The 16253-nt window shown below is 42.0% G+C and overlaps 1 protein-coding gene across 1 annotated transcript in view; it reads right to left on the reverse strand.

The window, feature by feature from the left end:
• Positions 1 to 14502: 14502 nt before the first annotated feature.
• Positions 14503 to 16253, reverse strand: part of LOC146563812 (uncharacterized) — a 31811-nt gene continuing 30060 nt past the window's right edge. Inside the window, 5 exon segments of the mRNA XM_085291128.1 lie at positions 14503 to 14683; positions 14908 to 15190; positions 15295 to 15440; positions 15544 to 15826; positions 15931 to 16076. Coding sequence (XP_085147254.1) covers positions 14503 to 14683; positions 14908 to 15190; positions 15295 to 15440; positions 15544 to 15826; positions 15931 to 16076 — 1039 coding nt within the window.

Below are 16253 nucleotides of genomic sequence, written 5' to 3' on the forward strand. Positions count from 1 at the left end.
ATTACACCCAGCTAGCTGTGAAAAAAGCTTAGATTAATGATGCACCTGTTTGGTCTATATGGAGTACTTGATAATGGCCTGCATGTTAGGGCTTATTAAGATGCCAGAGAAGGAGAAAACGAGTGGATAGTAGGAGACCAAAATGAGGAAAATAGGGCTTCAAGAAAAATAAAGAAAGGGGAAAAGACAAATACAAACTGAAAGAAAGAGGCAAGAACTGAATAATATAAAATGGGAAAGAAGAGAAAAAAGTGGGAAAAAGAGACTCGAACACACATATTATTTTATAAATTTGACCTTTTGTTCATGAGGGTCATCTTGTATACATTTAGACAGTTTCCAGGATTGCTGTTTTCACGTTCTTTTTGAAAGGCCCCTTTCAGGGTGTACTGGCACAAGATGGCACACACAATAGCTCTATTTCCCCTCTACCTCAGATGCCTTGGGATGTTACAGTAGAATTCCTAACTGACTGCCTGTGGGGGATGATTTTATGGTGCAAAACCCCATAAATGTTGAAAAAATGACAAGCAGGGTACTGGTTGTGCTCAGACCTTATGTGACAATTTTGGGTTTAGAAATTGCAGTTTCTTCCATTTACCAGTGATCTTTGGCCTGTAGGTCATTGCCTTTGATTTTGTATGGATGCGGTTGTGAAAGTTACTGATCATTTGTGTCATCACTTTTTCGATGAAACAGTGCACACGCAATTGTCTTTTTTTTGCCTACATGAAAAACATTCTCAGAAGAGACAGTCTGAAGTTCCATTTACTCCACTATGAAAGAAATACTGAGAGCAAAGAGTGACAATCATCCACCTGCTATGACAACCTGCTATCATTACAGTGTCAAATGACCCCTTGGGCTATATTATATCCACCCAGTGACACCAATTACTAAACAAAGATAAGTTGTAATATCACCAACATACATTTATACTGTGTTTTGTCAAATGTTAATGTTACATGGAGGTCATTTGGGTGTACTTTGAGTATGTGTTGAGGCATTTGATGAACTGTAATGCAGCCAAGACTGCACCAAAAAATGATGAGGGAGCCTAAGATGTTTCCTTTTGGGTCAACAGTATTTCACAGTGATGGCTACAAAATGCAGTTTCACAGCTCACAGATCTCTTTGCACACATTTGTGCAGAAGAATAAATATATTTGTATTATTTTGGTGAATAATTTCGAAGTTAAAGAATCAGTTGCTTTCCATATTTTACAGTCAGAGCCCTGAGAAAGTACTGAAGATGTTCTGTTCTGAGCCTATTTCTTCCATTATGGAATATGCTTTTGAACAATACCAGCATCAACTTAGCTATGAAATCATCTTATTACCATACAGTCTACTAATCTGCACTCTGGAAAAGCAAGTTATGTTATTCCTGTGATGACCTGTAGGGTACAGTGGTATGACAGCTGGAAAAGGCTCCCTTGGAAACCTTAATGGGATAAGTGACTAAGAAAATAAATCAGTCCTTCACTAGCTATTAATTAGGCATGAAGAAAGAAAATACATAGTTTAAGAGGATTGCCATTCCATGTTAGACATTTTAAATATGTATCTAATATACATTGTATATAGCTGTTGTGGGAAGTTGCTTGAAATTTTGCCATAATTACAGTCCTGAAACTGCTGAAACTGAAGATAATATGGCAGGTAAAACATCCTTGTTTAAGACTTGTAATACATTTTAACCCAAATTGTGTAGTTTGCATTTCAATAGCTTAATAAATAATCTTATTCAGCATAAATTGAGGAGTTTGTTCCTATGTCTCAGGTGGGAGTCAATGGAATGACTATAGGAACCAGCAAATCATAAGAGGAGTGCATTTGCCATTACACACTGCACATTCCCACAGGGACAGTTGAAAAGAAAGGAATGGATAATTTGCTGATCAGGGCATATTCCTTTCCTCATCTCTCTTGCTGTGCATGCATAGTGTCTCCATACCAGAACCTGTGACTGTGTGCGTGCTTTTAAAGGCAGTGATGTGTGCCTGTGTACATGTGCCGCATAGGGAAGAATAAATGAAGATGAACATTCCAGACCCTCTGCTCTTTTCTTGTGTTTTCCTCTATTTTTCTGTCCCCCACCACCAAATATGTATTGATTGCCATGCATATTTATTATCTGTGCTGAACCAGTGGCTCTCTGGGGCTTTTAGAGGTGATAGGCCTCCTCCATAGAGCAGAATCAACAATATTGAACAGACAAGGAATCTCCAAACCTGCCTTTAAGCACTGATGATATAAAGCATTCACTTCTGACTCATTGCATACTCATTGTCCACTGGGTGCATATTATGTACATTGCATGCAATTGGATGTTGGTTTTATGATGGTATTAAACAATGATTCAGTTTTTTCATTTAAATTTTTTGCACTGTATGTGCTGGCATTTTTTATTTTTTATACATATTCAGATCACATTGTGCCTTTCAGTTTTCTTTTTCTCTTGTTTCTGCATGACGTTTCTTCTTTCTTTATGTTTTATTAAATTTTCAAATTTAAACTTGATTAAAAGGACACTCAACATCACTAATCTTGTGATTCTGATTTTATACCGTAACGTATTTATTAATACTTTTATACTTATAATCAAGCCAAATTATTCATTTTCCAACAACTGCAAGCCATCATTTATTTCCTATCAATAGGCTCACTGAGTATAGAGCTCTTAAAGGGAACGCCCAGAATAAAGACAAGAGAAAGGTCTCCTAAGTGCCTCTTCATCTGCCTGCTGTCATCCTTGACCTAGTACTGATGGTTCTGTGCCTGTTTGTGTGAATATAAGTCTTTTTTGTATACTTAGTGTGCAGTAAAGCATTTAGACTATCAACCTGGTAAGAGTCTTGCTATATAAATTAAACAATATTACAGAAAAATAGATATATTACACTGAACATGTTTATTTATTTGTATGCAATGCATGCCTTCACTCTGCTCTCCATCTCGATTAGGCTTAGGTCAGGTGGCCAACATGGCACCTGTGTGTTTGGCATGCCATCTATCGCTCTCTTTTATTTGTTTTATTTTATTGCTTTTAGTCAATTTTGTGCAACATGTCAGCCCTACATTGTTTTATGATTGCCAGACATTATTGGAAATAGGCTTATCTACCCAAGCTTTAGTTCGGTTTGGAAATGACAACCAAGGCTTTCTGCCTCCCGATTTGGAAGTAACACCACCACACTGGCGTTCCTTACCACTGCCACTGGATGTGCGGAAGCGACGCAGGAGACGGGGTAACCGTGGAGGTTGCCTCGTCAAACTGAGACTCAAGATTTCTTGTTTTCCTCATGAGCTTCGCTCCATTTGTCAATCCGGCCCGCAACTCTTGGTGCTGTTGCATGCTTTGGACCCGGTGGACTCCTGCTTGGTTCCTCTTGTGGGATCTCTCGAGAAGGGTTCTGCAAAATCCCCTCCTCTCCGACATCTGCGTTGGCGTGGAGTGGACCGAACAAACCTCCGACCTGTGGATCTGGTTGTTAACGCCTTGGAAGCTCCCAAGCCAATTCCTCTCAGGTTGGGTTTAATTAATACCAGATGGCCAGTGGCAAATAAGACATTCATTTTGAAGGAATTTTTCTCTTCCCATGCGCTGGATTTTCTTTGCTTGGCTAAAAACTTGGATTCCACCCGGTGAGTTAAGTGCCTTTTCTGAATTATTGCCGGCTGGCTGTGCCTTCTTTAGTGTTCCGAGAGTTTCTGGTCGCGGAGGAGGGCTAGCTTTTGTTTTTAAGGCACATCTTGACTTTAAGCAGCTATCCCCATCGACACGCCACACCAGTTTTGAACTGTGTTTGTGCAAACTGGGCCACTCGTCTTCGGTGTTGTGTTTGATTGTTTATCGGCCCCCAAAATATAATAAGGAGTTTTTATCCGAGTTCTCAGAGTTTCTTGCTAACTGTGCATCACGGTATGACCAGATCCTTTTGCTTGGTGATTTTAAAATGCACGTCTGCTGCCCGGGAAGCCCCTGGCTAAGGACTTTCTGGACTGAACTATTTTAATTTTGTTCAGTCTGCTAAAGGTGCCACTCAAGAACGTGGTCACACACTGGACTTGGTTTTATCACATGGTTTATCTGTCCGTAACCTACTCATCGAGGATGTTGTGTTTTCTGACCATATGCCTATTTTATGTGACATTGTTCTTTTTAATCCTGTTGTTAAGCGAGCTGTACCTGCTCGATGCTATCATGCTTTTGGCTCAGATACTGCCGAGCGGTTTTCCATATTGTTTGACCAACTTATTTCTTATCCTCCTGAGTTGTCCACCTCAGATGGATTACTTTCTTATTTGGATTCTGCTTGTAAATCTGTCCTCGACGTTGTCGCTCCTTTTAGAATCAGACAGTATAAGCCAAAGTCTAGTCCTTGGCTAACTGATTTTACCAGAGCCGCTAGAAAAGAATGTAGAAGATGTGAAAGACGGTGGAAAAAAGATAGGCTGCATGTCTCTCTGGAAGCTCTTAAGACTAGCTGGAAAGTCTATCAGAGAGCAGTAAAGGCTGCCAAGCACTCCTATTTTTCCCAACTTATTGCTGCCAGCTTGCATAACCCTCATGTTCTATGTAACACTATAAATTCTGTACTTAATACGGAAGGCTATATTCTTTTGCACTCTTCTGCGGTTATGTGGAATAAGTTTCTTAATTATTTTGTGGACAAGGTTGCTAGTTTGAGACCTCCGACTCTATCTATTGCTGACCCAACCATGCATGGTTCTTGCTCAAGTCTGTTCTCTGCTTTTCTACCAATTATTTTATCTGATTTAGAGAAACTTGTGTTGAATGCTAAACTGTGTGGCTCTCCAAATGACGTTGTTCCTCCCCATTTTCTTAAAAAGGTATTTCCTACCATCGTACCAAAAATTTTGAACATTATTAATACTAGTCTTTTGTCTGGTCAAGTACCTAGGGAATTTAAGCATGCAGTCATACATCCTTTACTTAAGAAACCAGGCTTAGATAGTTCAGTCATATCAAATTTTAGACCGATCTCTAAGCTTCCCTTTCTTAGTAAGATTCTGGAAAGGATTGTTTATACTCAGTTGATGGACTACTTGAATGACTCTAATTTGTCAGAAATCTTTCAGTCCGGCTTTAAGCCATTTCACAGTACCGAGACAGCCCTCGTAAAAGTTATGAATGACATCCTGATAGCGACAGACCGTGGTAAATATGCAGTGCTGGTCTGGTTGGACATGACCGCTGCATTTGACACAATGGATCACGATTTGCTGATCTCCCGCTTACAGCACTGTGTGGGAATTTCTGGTTCGGCACTTTTGTGGTTAAAGTCCTATCTCTTAAATAGGACCTTTTGTGTTAAGTTGGAGTCATCTTCATCCTCTGTGGCCCCTCTGCTTTCGGGTGCGCCACAGGGATCTATTCTTGGGCCATTATTGCTTAACACTGTACCTTTTGCCTCTTGGCACGAATTCCCGAAAACATAAAGTGCCATTCCATCTATATGCAGATGACTGCTGCCAGCTTCATTTACCTTTTAGTCATTCTGATAGTCTCCCAACTGGACCTCTGCTTGACTGCCTTATTGATGTTAAAGCATGGATGGCAAAAAACTTTTTAAATTTTAATGATCGGATCGTTTTTCTCACACTCCAGATGTTGATCTTGGCGTTTAACTCTGTGGGTAACTGACATTTTTCTCTTTTTTTTAAAATTAATTTTATTGCTATGTCTGGTTTCTGCTATCTTATTACTATATGCATATTTGTATTGTACAGCACTTTGGTCTACCAGGTGTGTTTTTAAAGTGCTAATATAAATAAATGATGATGATGATGATGATGATGATGATGAGGTGACTGTGAAGGCCAGGCCATCTGGAGCAGCACTCCATCACTCTCCTTCTTGGTCAAACAGCTCTTACACAGCCTGGAGGTGTGTTTGGGGTCACTGTCCTGTTGAAAAATAACTAAACTAAACTCAAACCGGATGGAATGGCATGTCAGTGCAGAATGCTGTGGTAGCCATGCTGGTTCAGTGTGCCTTCAATTTTGAAAAAATCCCCAACAGTACAACCATCAACCACTTCCACACCATCACCTCCTCCTCCATGCTTTACGGTGGGAACCATACATGTAGAGACCATCGTTCACCTTTTCTGCGTCACACAAAAACACGGCGGGTAGAACCGAAGATCTCAAATTTGGACTCATTAGACCTAAGTACAGATTTCCACTGGCCTAATGTCCATTCCTTGTGGGTTTTTTTTTTTTTTTTTGCCCAAACAAATCTCTTCTGCTTGTTGCTTGGTTTTAGTAGTGGTTTCTTGGCGGGTATTTGACCACAAAAGTGCAGTCTCTTCTCGACAATTGATGTAGAGATGTGCCCTCTACTGTAACTCTGTGTGGCATTTATCGGGGCTCTAATCTGAGGTGCTGTTAACTTGAAATTTCTGAGGCTGGTGACTCGGATGAATTTATCCTCAGCAGCAAAGGTGAATCTTGGTCTTCTTTTCCTGGGGTGGTCCTCATGTGAGCCAGTTTTATCGTAGCGCTTGGTGGTTTTTGGAACTACAGTTGGGGACACATTCAAAGTTTTAGCAAATTTCTAGACTAACCGACCTTCAGTTTTTAAAGTAATGATAGACTGTCGTTTCACTTCTCTTAGCTGATTGGTTCTTGCCATAATATAAATTCTAACAGTTGTCAAATAGGGCTGTCAGCTGTGTACCAACCTGACTTCTACACAACACAACCGATGGTCCCAGCCCCATTAACAAGGCAAGAAATTCCGCAAATGAACCCTGACAAGGCAAACCTGTGAAGTGAAAACCATTTCAGGTGACAACATCATGAAGCTCACTGAGAGAAGGCTAAGGGTTTGAAACACCATCTCCTGGTAGACATAGCAGTTGTTGTCTGAGACTGCAATACCAAGCTCACCAACCCATGCGCCATGCATCACCATCCAGTGTGGGATATACCAAGGAGATGCTCTGTCCCCACTGCTGTTCTGAATAGGCCTGAAGCCTCTCAGTGAGATCTTTGACAAGACTGATTATGGATTCTGTGCAAGCCACCTCCTCTACATGGATGACATCAAGCTGTATGCCAAGAGTCAACTAGACATCAATTCACTGATCCACACCACCAGGATATACAGATATACAGGTAGTCAGAACTGAAGGGATTGCACTGCCAGAAGGCAACACTGGAGACATAGAGGACAGCTACAAGTACCTGGGAATCCCACAGCCAAATGGGAACCATGAAGAGGCCGCTAGGAAAGCTAAAACCACTAATTACCTGCAGAGGGTCAGGCAAGTCCTGAGAAATCAACTGAACAGTGAGAACATGATCTGGGGTATCAACACCCATGCCCTGCCCATGATCAGGTACCCTGCTGGGATAATAAGCTGGCCAAAGAAAGAGAAAGAAGCGACTGACATCAAGACCAGGAAGCTTCTGACCCTGCATGGAGGGTTTCACCCCAAGTCCAGCACCCTGAGGCTGTATGATAAGGAAGGAGGCCGGGAACTGGTGAGTGTCAGCACTACGGTCCAGGATGAGAGAACAAACATCCACAAATACATCAGGAAGATGGCCCCAACTGACCACATGCTCAGTGAATACCTCAGGCAACAGAAACCCAAGAAAGAGGAGCAAGAGGAGGAATGATCATGGAAGGACAGGCCCCTGCACAGTATGCAACAATGGCAGATAGAGGAAGTGGCTGATATCCAGAAGTCCTACCAGTGGCTGGACAAAGCTGGAATGAAAGACAGCACAGAGGTGTTAATCATGTCAGCACAGAAACAAGCTTTGAACACAAGATCCATAGAGGCTGTGTAAAGATGCCCCTGAGACAATCCAACACATAACAGCAGAGTGCAAGATATTAACAGGCAGGGCATACATGGAATGCCATAGTATACAGAAATATCTGTGCTGAGTATTGCCTGGAAATCCCAAGGTCAAAATGGGAGACGCCCCCTAGGGTGGTTAAAATTGACTTCCAGATACAGACGGATAAAATGGTGATGGCTAACCAACCAGATATAGTAGTGAAAGACAAGCAGAGGAAGACGGCAGCAGTGATAGATGTAGTGATACTGAATGACAGCAACATCAGGATGAAGGAACAGGAGAAGCTGGAGACATACTAAGGGCTCAGAGAAGAGCTCAAGAAGATCTGGAGTGTGAAGGTAACAGTGGTCCCAGTGGTAATTGGAGCACTAGGTGCAGTGACTCCCAAACTAGGTGAGTGGCTCCAGTAGATCCCACGAACATCAGAGGAGCGCAGTCCTACGAACAGCTGAGAAACTTCGCAGGACCCTCAAGCGCCTGGGCCTCTGGTAAAGGACCTGACCTTGAAGGATAGACCATCTGGCTTTATGTCAGGACTTCTTGTTTGTAGAGGAAGAGTCTGAATTTGAGTTCTGAACTAGTCTGCCAGATATCTGGATAATTTACCAATTCACCAACCAAAATCGATTTGAGCATGAATAACTCGATATCGATTCATTAAAATCCTGAATCAATTTTTAAATATAAAATTATTTTGCCCAAAACTCCAGAATCTACAGAAACCAGGTCAAACCTCACAAAATTCCAACAACCACCAAAGACATAAACACAAAGTGCGGACCCGGTGACGCATCACCATCAGTGAAATGTTGGCTTTCTCACACGGATACGCTGTCGGGGCTAAAAGCCGACAGCTCACAGATTCTGATGTGTTGCCGGGTCTGCGCTTTGTGTTTACGTCTTTTTTGCACTAGATTCGGAAGCTCCAGGTTTCAAGACTCTCCAAACAATATTGACTGAACCAGCAGCAAAAGAAGATCCAAACTGCGCTTCACATTTCGGTTCACATAAACATTGTCATGAATTCCCCCTTACTTTTGCTGTTGCTTCCACCACGATAAAATGACACTTCACGTACAGCTCTTTCTCTGTCTCTCTGTGTACTCCATCTAAAAATCTCTGTTTTCTGCATTATTCACTTGCTTATTAACCACCAGTCTACCATTGTTTACAGCGCTGTCAGCCGCTGGTTTTTTTTCTTTTTTCTTTTTTTATTTAACTGACTTCCGACAAGTCACCACATTCCCAAACCAGAAACCGTGGATGGACAGATCGATCCGCACTGCAGTAAACGCCAGGACCGCCTCCTACAACGTGGGTCTCGCCACTGGCGATATGAGCGCCTACAAAGCGGCCTCATACGGCGTGCGGCGCGCGGTGAGAGATGCCAAACGCCGGTACCGGGAACGTGTGGAGTCCCGCTTCCACCAGGGCGACACACGGAGTATGTGGCATGGACTACGCACCATTATGGACTACAAAGCCAGGGACACTGCGCCGATCAACGCCGACTCTGCATTCACGAACGAGCTGAATCGGTTCTACGCCCGTTTCGAGGTTAGCCAGGCGGCTAATGCTATCTACCGCCTGACTACCGAGGACAGTGACGTCATCAGCGAGAGACCGGTGACCAGCATCGCGGAGCATGACGTCCGAACGGCACTAAGGAGAGTGAACACAAGGAAAGCGGCGGGGCCAGACGGCATCACCGGCCGTCTGCTGCGCTGCTGTGCTGACCAGCTAGCAGGTGTGTTCACTTACATCTTCAACGAGTCCCTGGCGAAGTCTGTGGTCCCCACATGCTTCAAAAGATCCACCATCATCCCTGTGCCCAAGAACAGCAAACCCTCATCCCTGAACGATTACCGGCCAGTTGCACTGACCTCGGTAGTAATGAAGGTGTTTGAGAGGCTGCTGAAGAACATCATCTCCTCCTCCATCCCAGACACCACAGATCCGCTGCAGTTCGCCTACAGATCCAACAGATCCACAGAGGATGCCATCGCCCACGTCCTACACACCACTCTCAGCCACGTGGACAAGAAACAGGGTAACTATGTGCGAATGCTGTTTGTTGATTACAGTTCAGCGTTTAACACAATAGTGCCCTGCAGACTGTTCACAAAGCTGAGGGATCTGGGACTTAACAGCCGTCTGTGTGCATGGGTGTTGGACTTCCTCACTGGCAGAACTCAGGTGGTGAGGGTGGGCAGGTGCTTCTCCAACAGCATCACCATCAACACAGGAGCACCTCAGGGATGTGTCCTCTCGCCAATGCTCTACTCCCTCTACACTTCAGACTGTGTGGCCACCCATGGCTCCAACACCATTGTGAAGTTTGCTGACGACACAGTGGTGTTGGGTGCCATCTCCAACAACGATGAGGCGGCCTACATGGATGAAGTGAAGAATCTGGCATCGTGGTGCCAGGACAACCACCTCCAGCTGAACGTCAGCAAGACCAAGGAGCTGGTGGTGGACTTCAGAAGGGGTCAGCACAGAGACTACAAGCCCATTATCATCAATGGAGCTCCAGTGGAGAGGGTGCAGTCCTTCAAGTATCTTGGTGTCCACATCTCCTCAGACCTGACATGGGCTGCCCACATTCAGGTCCAGACCAAAAAGGCTAGGCAGCGCCTGTATCACCTACGACAACTGAGGAAGTTCAGGGTCTCTCCAAAGATCCTCAGGATTTTCTATACAGGGGCTGTGGAGAGCATCCTCACACAGAACATGACATCGTGGTTCAGGAACAGCTGTGTGAAGGACCAAAAAGCTCTCCAGAGAGTGATCCATACAGCAGAACGCTGCTGCAGGATTGCTCTCCCCCCGCTTCAGGACACCTACACCAGGAGATGCCGGACTAGAGCAGCGCAGATACTGAAGGACCCGTCTCATCCTGGCAACAAACTGTTCCAACTTCTGCAATCTGGTAGAAGGTTCCGCATCTTCCGGGCAAGGACAGAGAGACTCAAGAGGAGCTTCTATCCCCAAGCCATCCGTGCCCTAAATACACACACCCGCCCTCTCACATCATCTATAATTGACTGAGACAGGACTCTCTTCCAGACACTCTAAACCAAGGCACAATGTACATTTCAAATTCCTTTAATTTTAAATATGTTTATATTGTCTATCCTGCAAAATAGTCAGATGTCTATTCATATTAATGTACAGAATTCACCTGCTTGCTGCTACTACTGCACATTCACCCAGTGTATATGCTATATATATATATATATATATATATATATATATATATATATATATATATATATATATATATATATATATATTAGGGGTGCAACGATATTCGTATCGATATTGAACCGTTCGATACAGTGCTTTCGGTTCGGTACGCATATGTATCGAACAATGCAACATTTGTAATTTATTTTATCAATTTTCCTTCTGACAATGCTGTCTGTGTTGAGCGCTCAGTGAATCTGTGTTCGACTACTCCGCCTAGGCTGCACTGTCGAGCGCAGATCCCCTGAGCGCTCCACACAGACAGCATAGTCAGAAGGAAGAGCGCAGGGCAAGCTAGCGAGACAGAAGTTAAGCTCTCCTTTCAACAGGCAAATTGAACCTCATTCAGATCTGGCGTTTGGAATTATTTTGGTTTTCATGTGACGTATGACCCTGAAGGTAAGCGAGTCATGGACTAAAGTAAAACAGTATGTTGGATGTGCCATGCAATGCTCTATTACATTGGTGTGAACTAGTGTGTTACCGCAGTTAGCTCGTTAACGTGTTGGCCGTCTAGCCCCATGCACGGAGCGATCGGCGGTAGCTCGTTAACGGAGTTTTGCCGTGTTGTGGCGTTAAGGTCATTTCAACGAGATTAACCTGAAAGCACTAGTGGGAACACAACGAATATGACTGCACATTTACGCCGACATCATCCTAGTGCAAAGACAAGTGGAAGCAGACAAAAAAAGCAAGCATGCTACTAACTTTAGCCGAGTCATTTAGACAGCTGTTAGCACATGACTCTCCTTATGCTGCTGAGAATATAGCCCAGAAGAAGCGGATAGTATAGCTTTTATTTTGGAAAGAGCCATTTCTCTGTAATAAACTCTCTTTTCCAAAGATGAGTGATTCCTCAATCAGATACAGGGCTTGCAATATCGCTAGCCCGACGTCCCGGAGCTAGCGATTTTTTTCAGTCGGGCTACCAAAATCTATCTCTGCCCTGCCCGTCGGGCTATTGTAGGAAAAATATATGTCAATGCTTTTGCATTCTTTCAGAAATGTAGCTGGGTAATTATGTCATTGGCATCGGTGAGCCACTGTCAATATGTGACATATTGAAATCGCGTTTGAATTTGCACTTGTTTTTTTGCTTTCACTTTGCAATCGTGCGAACTGTGTATAGAGAGCGACAGCACTGATCTGTGAGTGATGATAATTTGTGCACCAATTCCTCTGACATCGTCTTATTAATCGTTAGCTTACTATGCAAACATGACAAGTGAAATCTCCCGCAGCAAGCTTAAACATGTGAGAGGTTGATCGCGCAGAGAATCGCTGAGCTTATGTGAGTGCGTGTGTAAAAGCATTTCAGTTCTGCTGAGCCAAATAAGACAGGTCAGGGTGAAGAAGTGACAGCCAAATAAAAGCTTGCCACAAAACGGAGAAGTTATGACAAATCAGACTATAAGGCAAAAAGAAAGTGCAGCTTTATGGTTTCATGGACAAAAGAATTTCTGTGGCTGCAATATGACGAGCTAAATAACCAGGGCTGCACATAAGTGGTCCGCAGGTGCGCATTCGCTGTCAAAATAAAAAACACGCACAAGGGTTAGGGTTAAATTTAAAAACTGTACTTTTGAGTTAAAATATATATTTATAATTTTAATAAATGACAAATTAAAAATGCATGAACATTTTTTTTGTATCGAAAAAATATCGAACCGTGACACCAAAGTATCGAACCGAACCGAACCGTGAATTTTGTGTATCGTTGCACCCCTAATATATATATATATATATATATATATATATATATATATATATATATATATATAATGTTCTTCCTCTACCCCCCCCCCCCCCCCCAATTTTTGCACATGTCAGGCTACATTTCACTGTGTGTTATACCAGCCGCTGGTTTTTTTTTTCTTTTTTCTTTTTTTATTTAACTGACTTCCGACAAGTAAGTCTCAATACTGAATAAATGTAAACTTTTTAAAATTATGCGAAACTGCAAAATGCTTGGCTGTGTCTCTAATAAAACCTCTATAACTTTGCTCTGCTTCACTTCAGCAGCACCAGGTAATGTTTATATGTTGATTTCTGTTTTATCCTCAGTTACTTTGACATCTGCTGTGATGCTTACACCTTTGATAAAGTCTCACAAGTGTCAGCTCTCTTTTTATAGATATAAAAATCAGAATTATAAAATAATATTTCTGGCTGTCTGAGGCAAAATTTCCTCGATTCAAATCAAACCAAATCGAATCGAATCATGGATTGAATCGATCCATGTGAATCGGAATCGAATCCATTCTAAAGATCAGTGACGATACCCAGCCCTACTCTTGAGGTTTATAAAAAGGTGAAATACATGGGTCACTTTATTACTGATCAAATGAATGATGACGATTAGATATATATATATATTTATATAGACAATGTTGTAAGCTCTATATCCAGGCAAATACCACTGCATGTAAGTTCAGCTTCTGTTCAGTGGCTTTGCTTAAAGCAGTGGTTCTTTTCTCAATGAGTACCACCTCATAAAATATATGGCTCTTGAAGTACCACCCTCATAACTGACATTAAAGTACAGTAGTATAGGTCTATTTAACTCCACATACAGTTTACAGGAGACAATTTTATTTCTTATATGAATGTTATATATTTCAACTGTCATAAAGCGGATGTGACAAATGATGATAATAATAACAACTGTACTGGATTAAAACATCCACGCTTTGTACATTAATGCTTTGTATTTTGTTCTATTTAATCTGAACAAGAACCTAAAAAACAGTCAGTGATCACTGCTGGCCTCTCTTGGTTGAGAACCACTGGCTTAAAACGTATTGCACAGCACTATATACTGCTTCCTTGTGGTCATCTTACAAGCAATGCAGCATCCAGAAGCTGCATGTTGCATATAATGATGCAATGAGAATCCTGCGTGGGATACCTAGAGGGGTAGTGCCAGTCAGATGTTTGTACCTGTGGGTATTTGGACCTTTAACAAAGTTAATGTTCACGTTTCGGGAACGACTGAATGGTGGTTCTCTAAGGATTGATTGATTGACTGATGGGTAGAGCAAAGGATTCTACCCTTTCAACTATTTCTCTGCAACGGGAACGAATGACTCTTCAAACGTGTGCTGCACCAATATTTATTTGGTGTTTAAACATGTGCATGGAAAAGAAACAGAAAGTGTAATGTGTTTTGTAAAATATTACATGTGATACAACAGATAAAGGTAAAATTTATTTATGAAGTCATATATGAATGGAAGCATTCAGTAAAAAGTGATTGATCGGAATAGAATATCCCTGCAGTGTGTCGTGAAGAGTAGGGGGTACAAAAAAGAGTCACTAAAAAGTTGCAAAAAACTTGAAATAAATGACCCTTATTGTCACACACCTACTTTAGAACTTAAGGAATACTACAAGACTAAATAATTTTGTTTAGACCCAACCACACTCAGATTCATTGTAAGAATCGAGTTGTGTACCATCAACTTCCACCTCACAAAGTGTCAGGTATTCTGTTCTCCCGGGAATAATGATGTTTATGTAGCGACCTTCCATTCCATTGCATGCAAAGGTTTGTGATGCCCCAGCAGCGATGGATGAGATTACAGCACATCTGAAAACAAATGACAAGAAAAAAGATTAACAAGTAACATAAGACTAATGTAAAACAAAAATTGGATAAATGTCCCTCTCAGATAGTTAAGATGCTGCTCGAAATTGTATGGTGGACGTAACTCTAAATAACGGGGTAGAAGTAGAATTTTTTATAAACATAATTAATGATTGCCACATATATGACTGTTATGACAAAGTTTCAAAGATGAGTAGCTCATTTACCTGGGATTCGCATTGCCATTGTCATTAAGTGAATTTCCAATGCGGATCTCAGCTCCATTGATCCTCTCAGGGCAACAGTCTTGTCTGTTGGTGATAGTCACAGTGTTGATTTTATATGTCTTCAAAAGGTCAAGTCTCCACCATGGATTCAAGTCGTTGTTTGTATGGGCACAGGATCCCTGGTTGTAGTTGCTGGCACGATTCCCATCAATGGCATTTTCGGGTTTGGCATTCCCATACGTTGAAGACTGAGCCACTTGTCCAAGTCTGGCAACATTAGTCTCTGAAAAGTTGCAAATATTAGCATTAATATGATAAGAAGTACTCCAAAAACCATTATGTGTTCATTTAACCCAGAACACACAAGAAGAATTGGACAAGATTTACCTGAAAGTGTACCCTCAACTTCCACCTCACAAAGTGTCAGGTATTCTGTTCTCCCAGGAATAATGATGTTTATGTAGCGACCTTCCATTCCATTGCATGCAAAGGTTTGTGATGCCCCAGCAGCGATAGATGAGATTACAGCACATCTGAAAACAAATGACAAGGAAACAGATTAACAGGTAATGATTCCCACATATATGACTGTTATGACAAAATTTGAATCACGTATAAGATGAATAGCTCATTTACCTGGGATTCGCATTGCCATTGTCATTAAGTGAATTTCCAATGCGGATCTCAGCTCCATTGATCCTCTCAGGGCAACAGTCTTGTCTGTTGGTGATAGTCACAGTGTTGATTTTATATGTTTTCAAAAGGTCAAGTCTCCACCATGGATTCAAGTTGTTGTTTGTACAGGCACAGGATCCCTGGTTGTAGTTGCTGGCACGATTCCCATCAATGGCATTTTCGGGTTTGGCATTCCCATACGTTGAAGACTGAGCCACTTGTCCAAGTCTGGCAACATTAGTCTCTGAAAAGTTGCAAATATTAGCAATAATATGATAAGAAGAACTCCAAAACCCATTATGTGTTCATTAAACGTGGAACACACGAGAAGAACTGGACAAGATTTACCTGAAAGCGTACCATCAACTTCCACCTCACAAAGTGTCAGGTATTCTGTTCTCCCAGGAATAACGATGTTTATGTAGCGACCTTCCATTCCATTGCATGCAAAGGTTTGTGATGCCCCAGCAGCGATGGATGAGATTACAGCACATCTGAAAACAAATGACAAGAAAAAAGATTAACAAGTAACATAAGACTAATGTAAAACAAAAATTGGATAAATGTCCCTCTCAGATAGTTAAGATGCTGCTCGAAATTGTATGGTGGACGTAACTCTAAATAACGGGGTAGAAGTAGAATTTTTTATAAACATAATTAATGATTCCCAC

The sequence above is a fragment of the Mchenga conophoros genome, linkage group LG11 (assembly GCF_057382185.1).
Source record: "Mchenga conophoros isolate Kocher_MC1m ecotype Shallow Benthic linkage group LG11, M_conophoros_male_GT1.1, whole genome shotgun sequence".
NCBI classification, from domain to species: Eukaryota; Metazoa; Chordata; class Actinopteri; order Cichliformes; family Cichlidae; genus Mchenga; species Mchenga conophoros.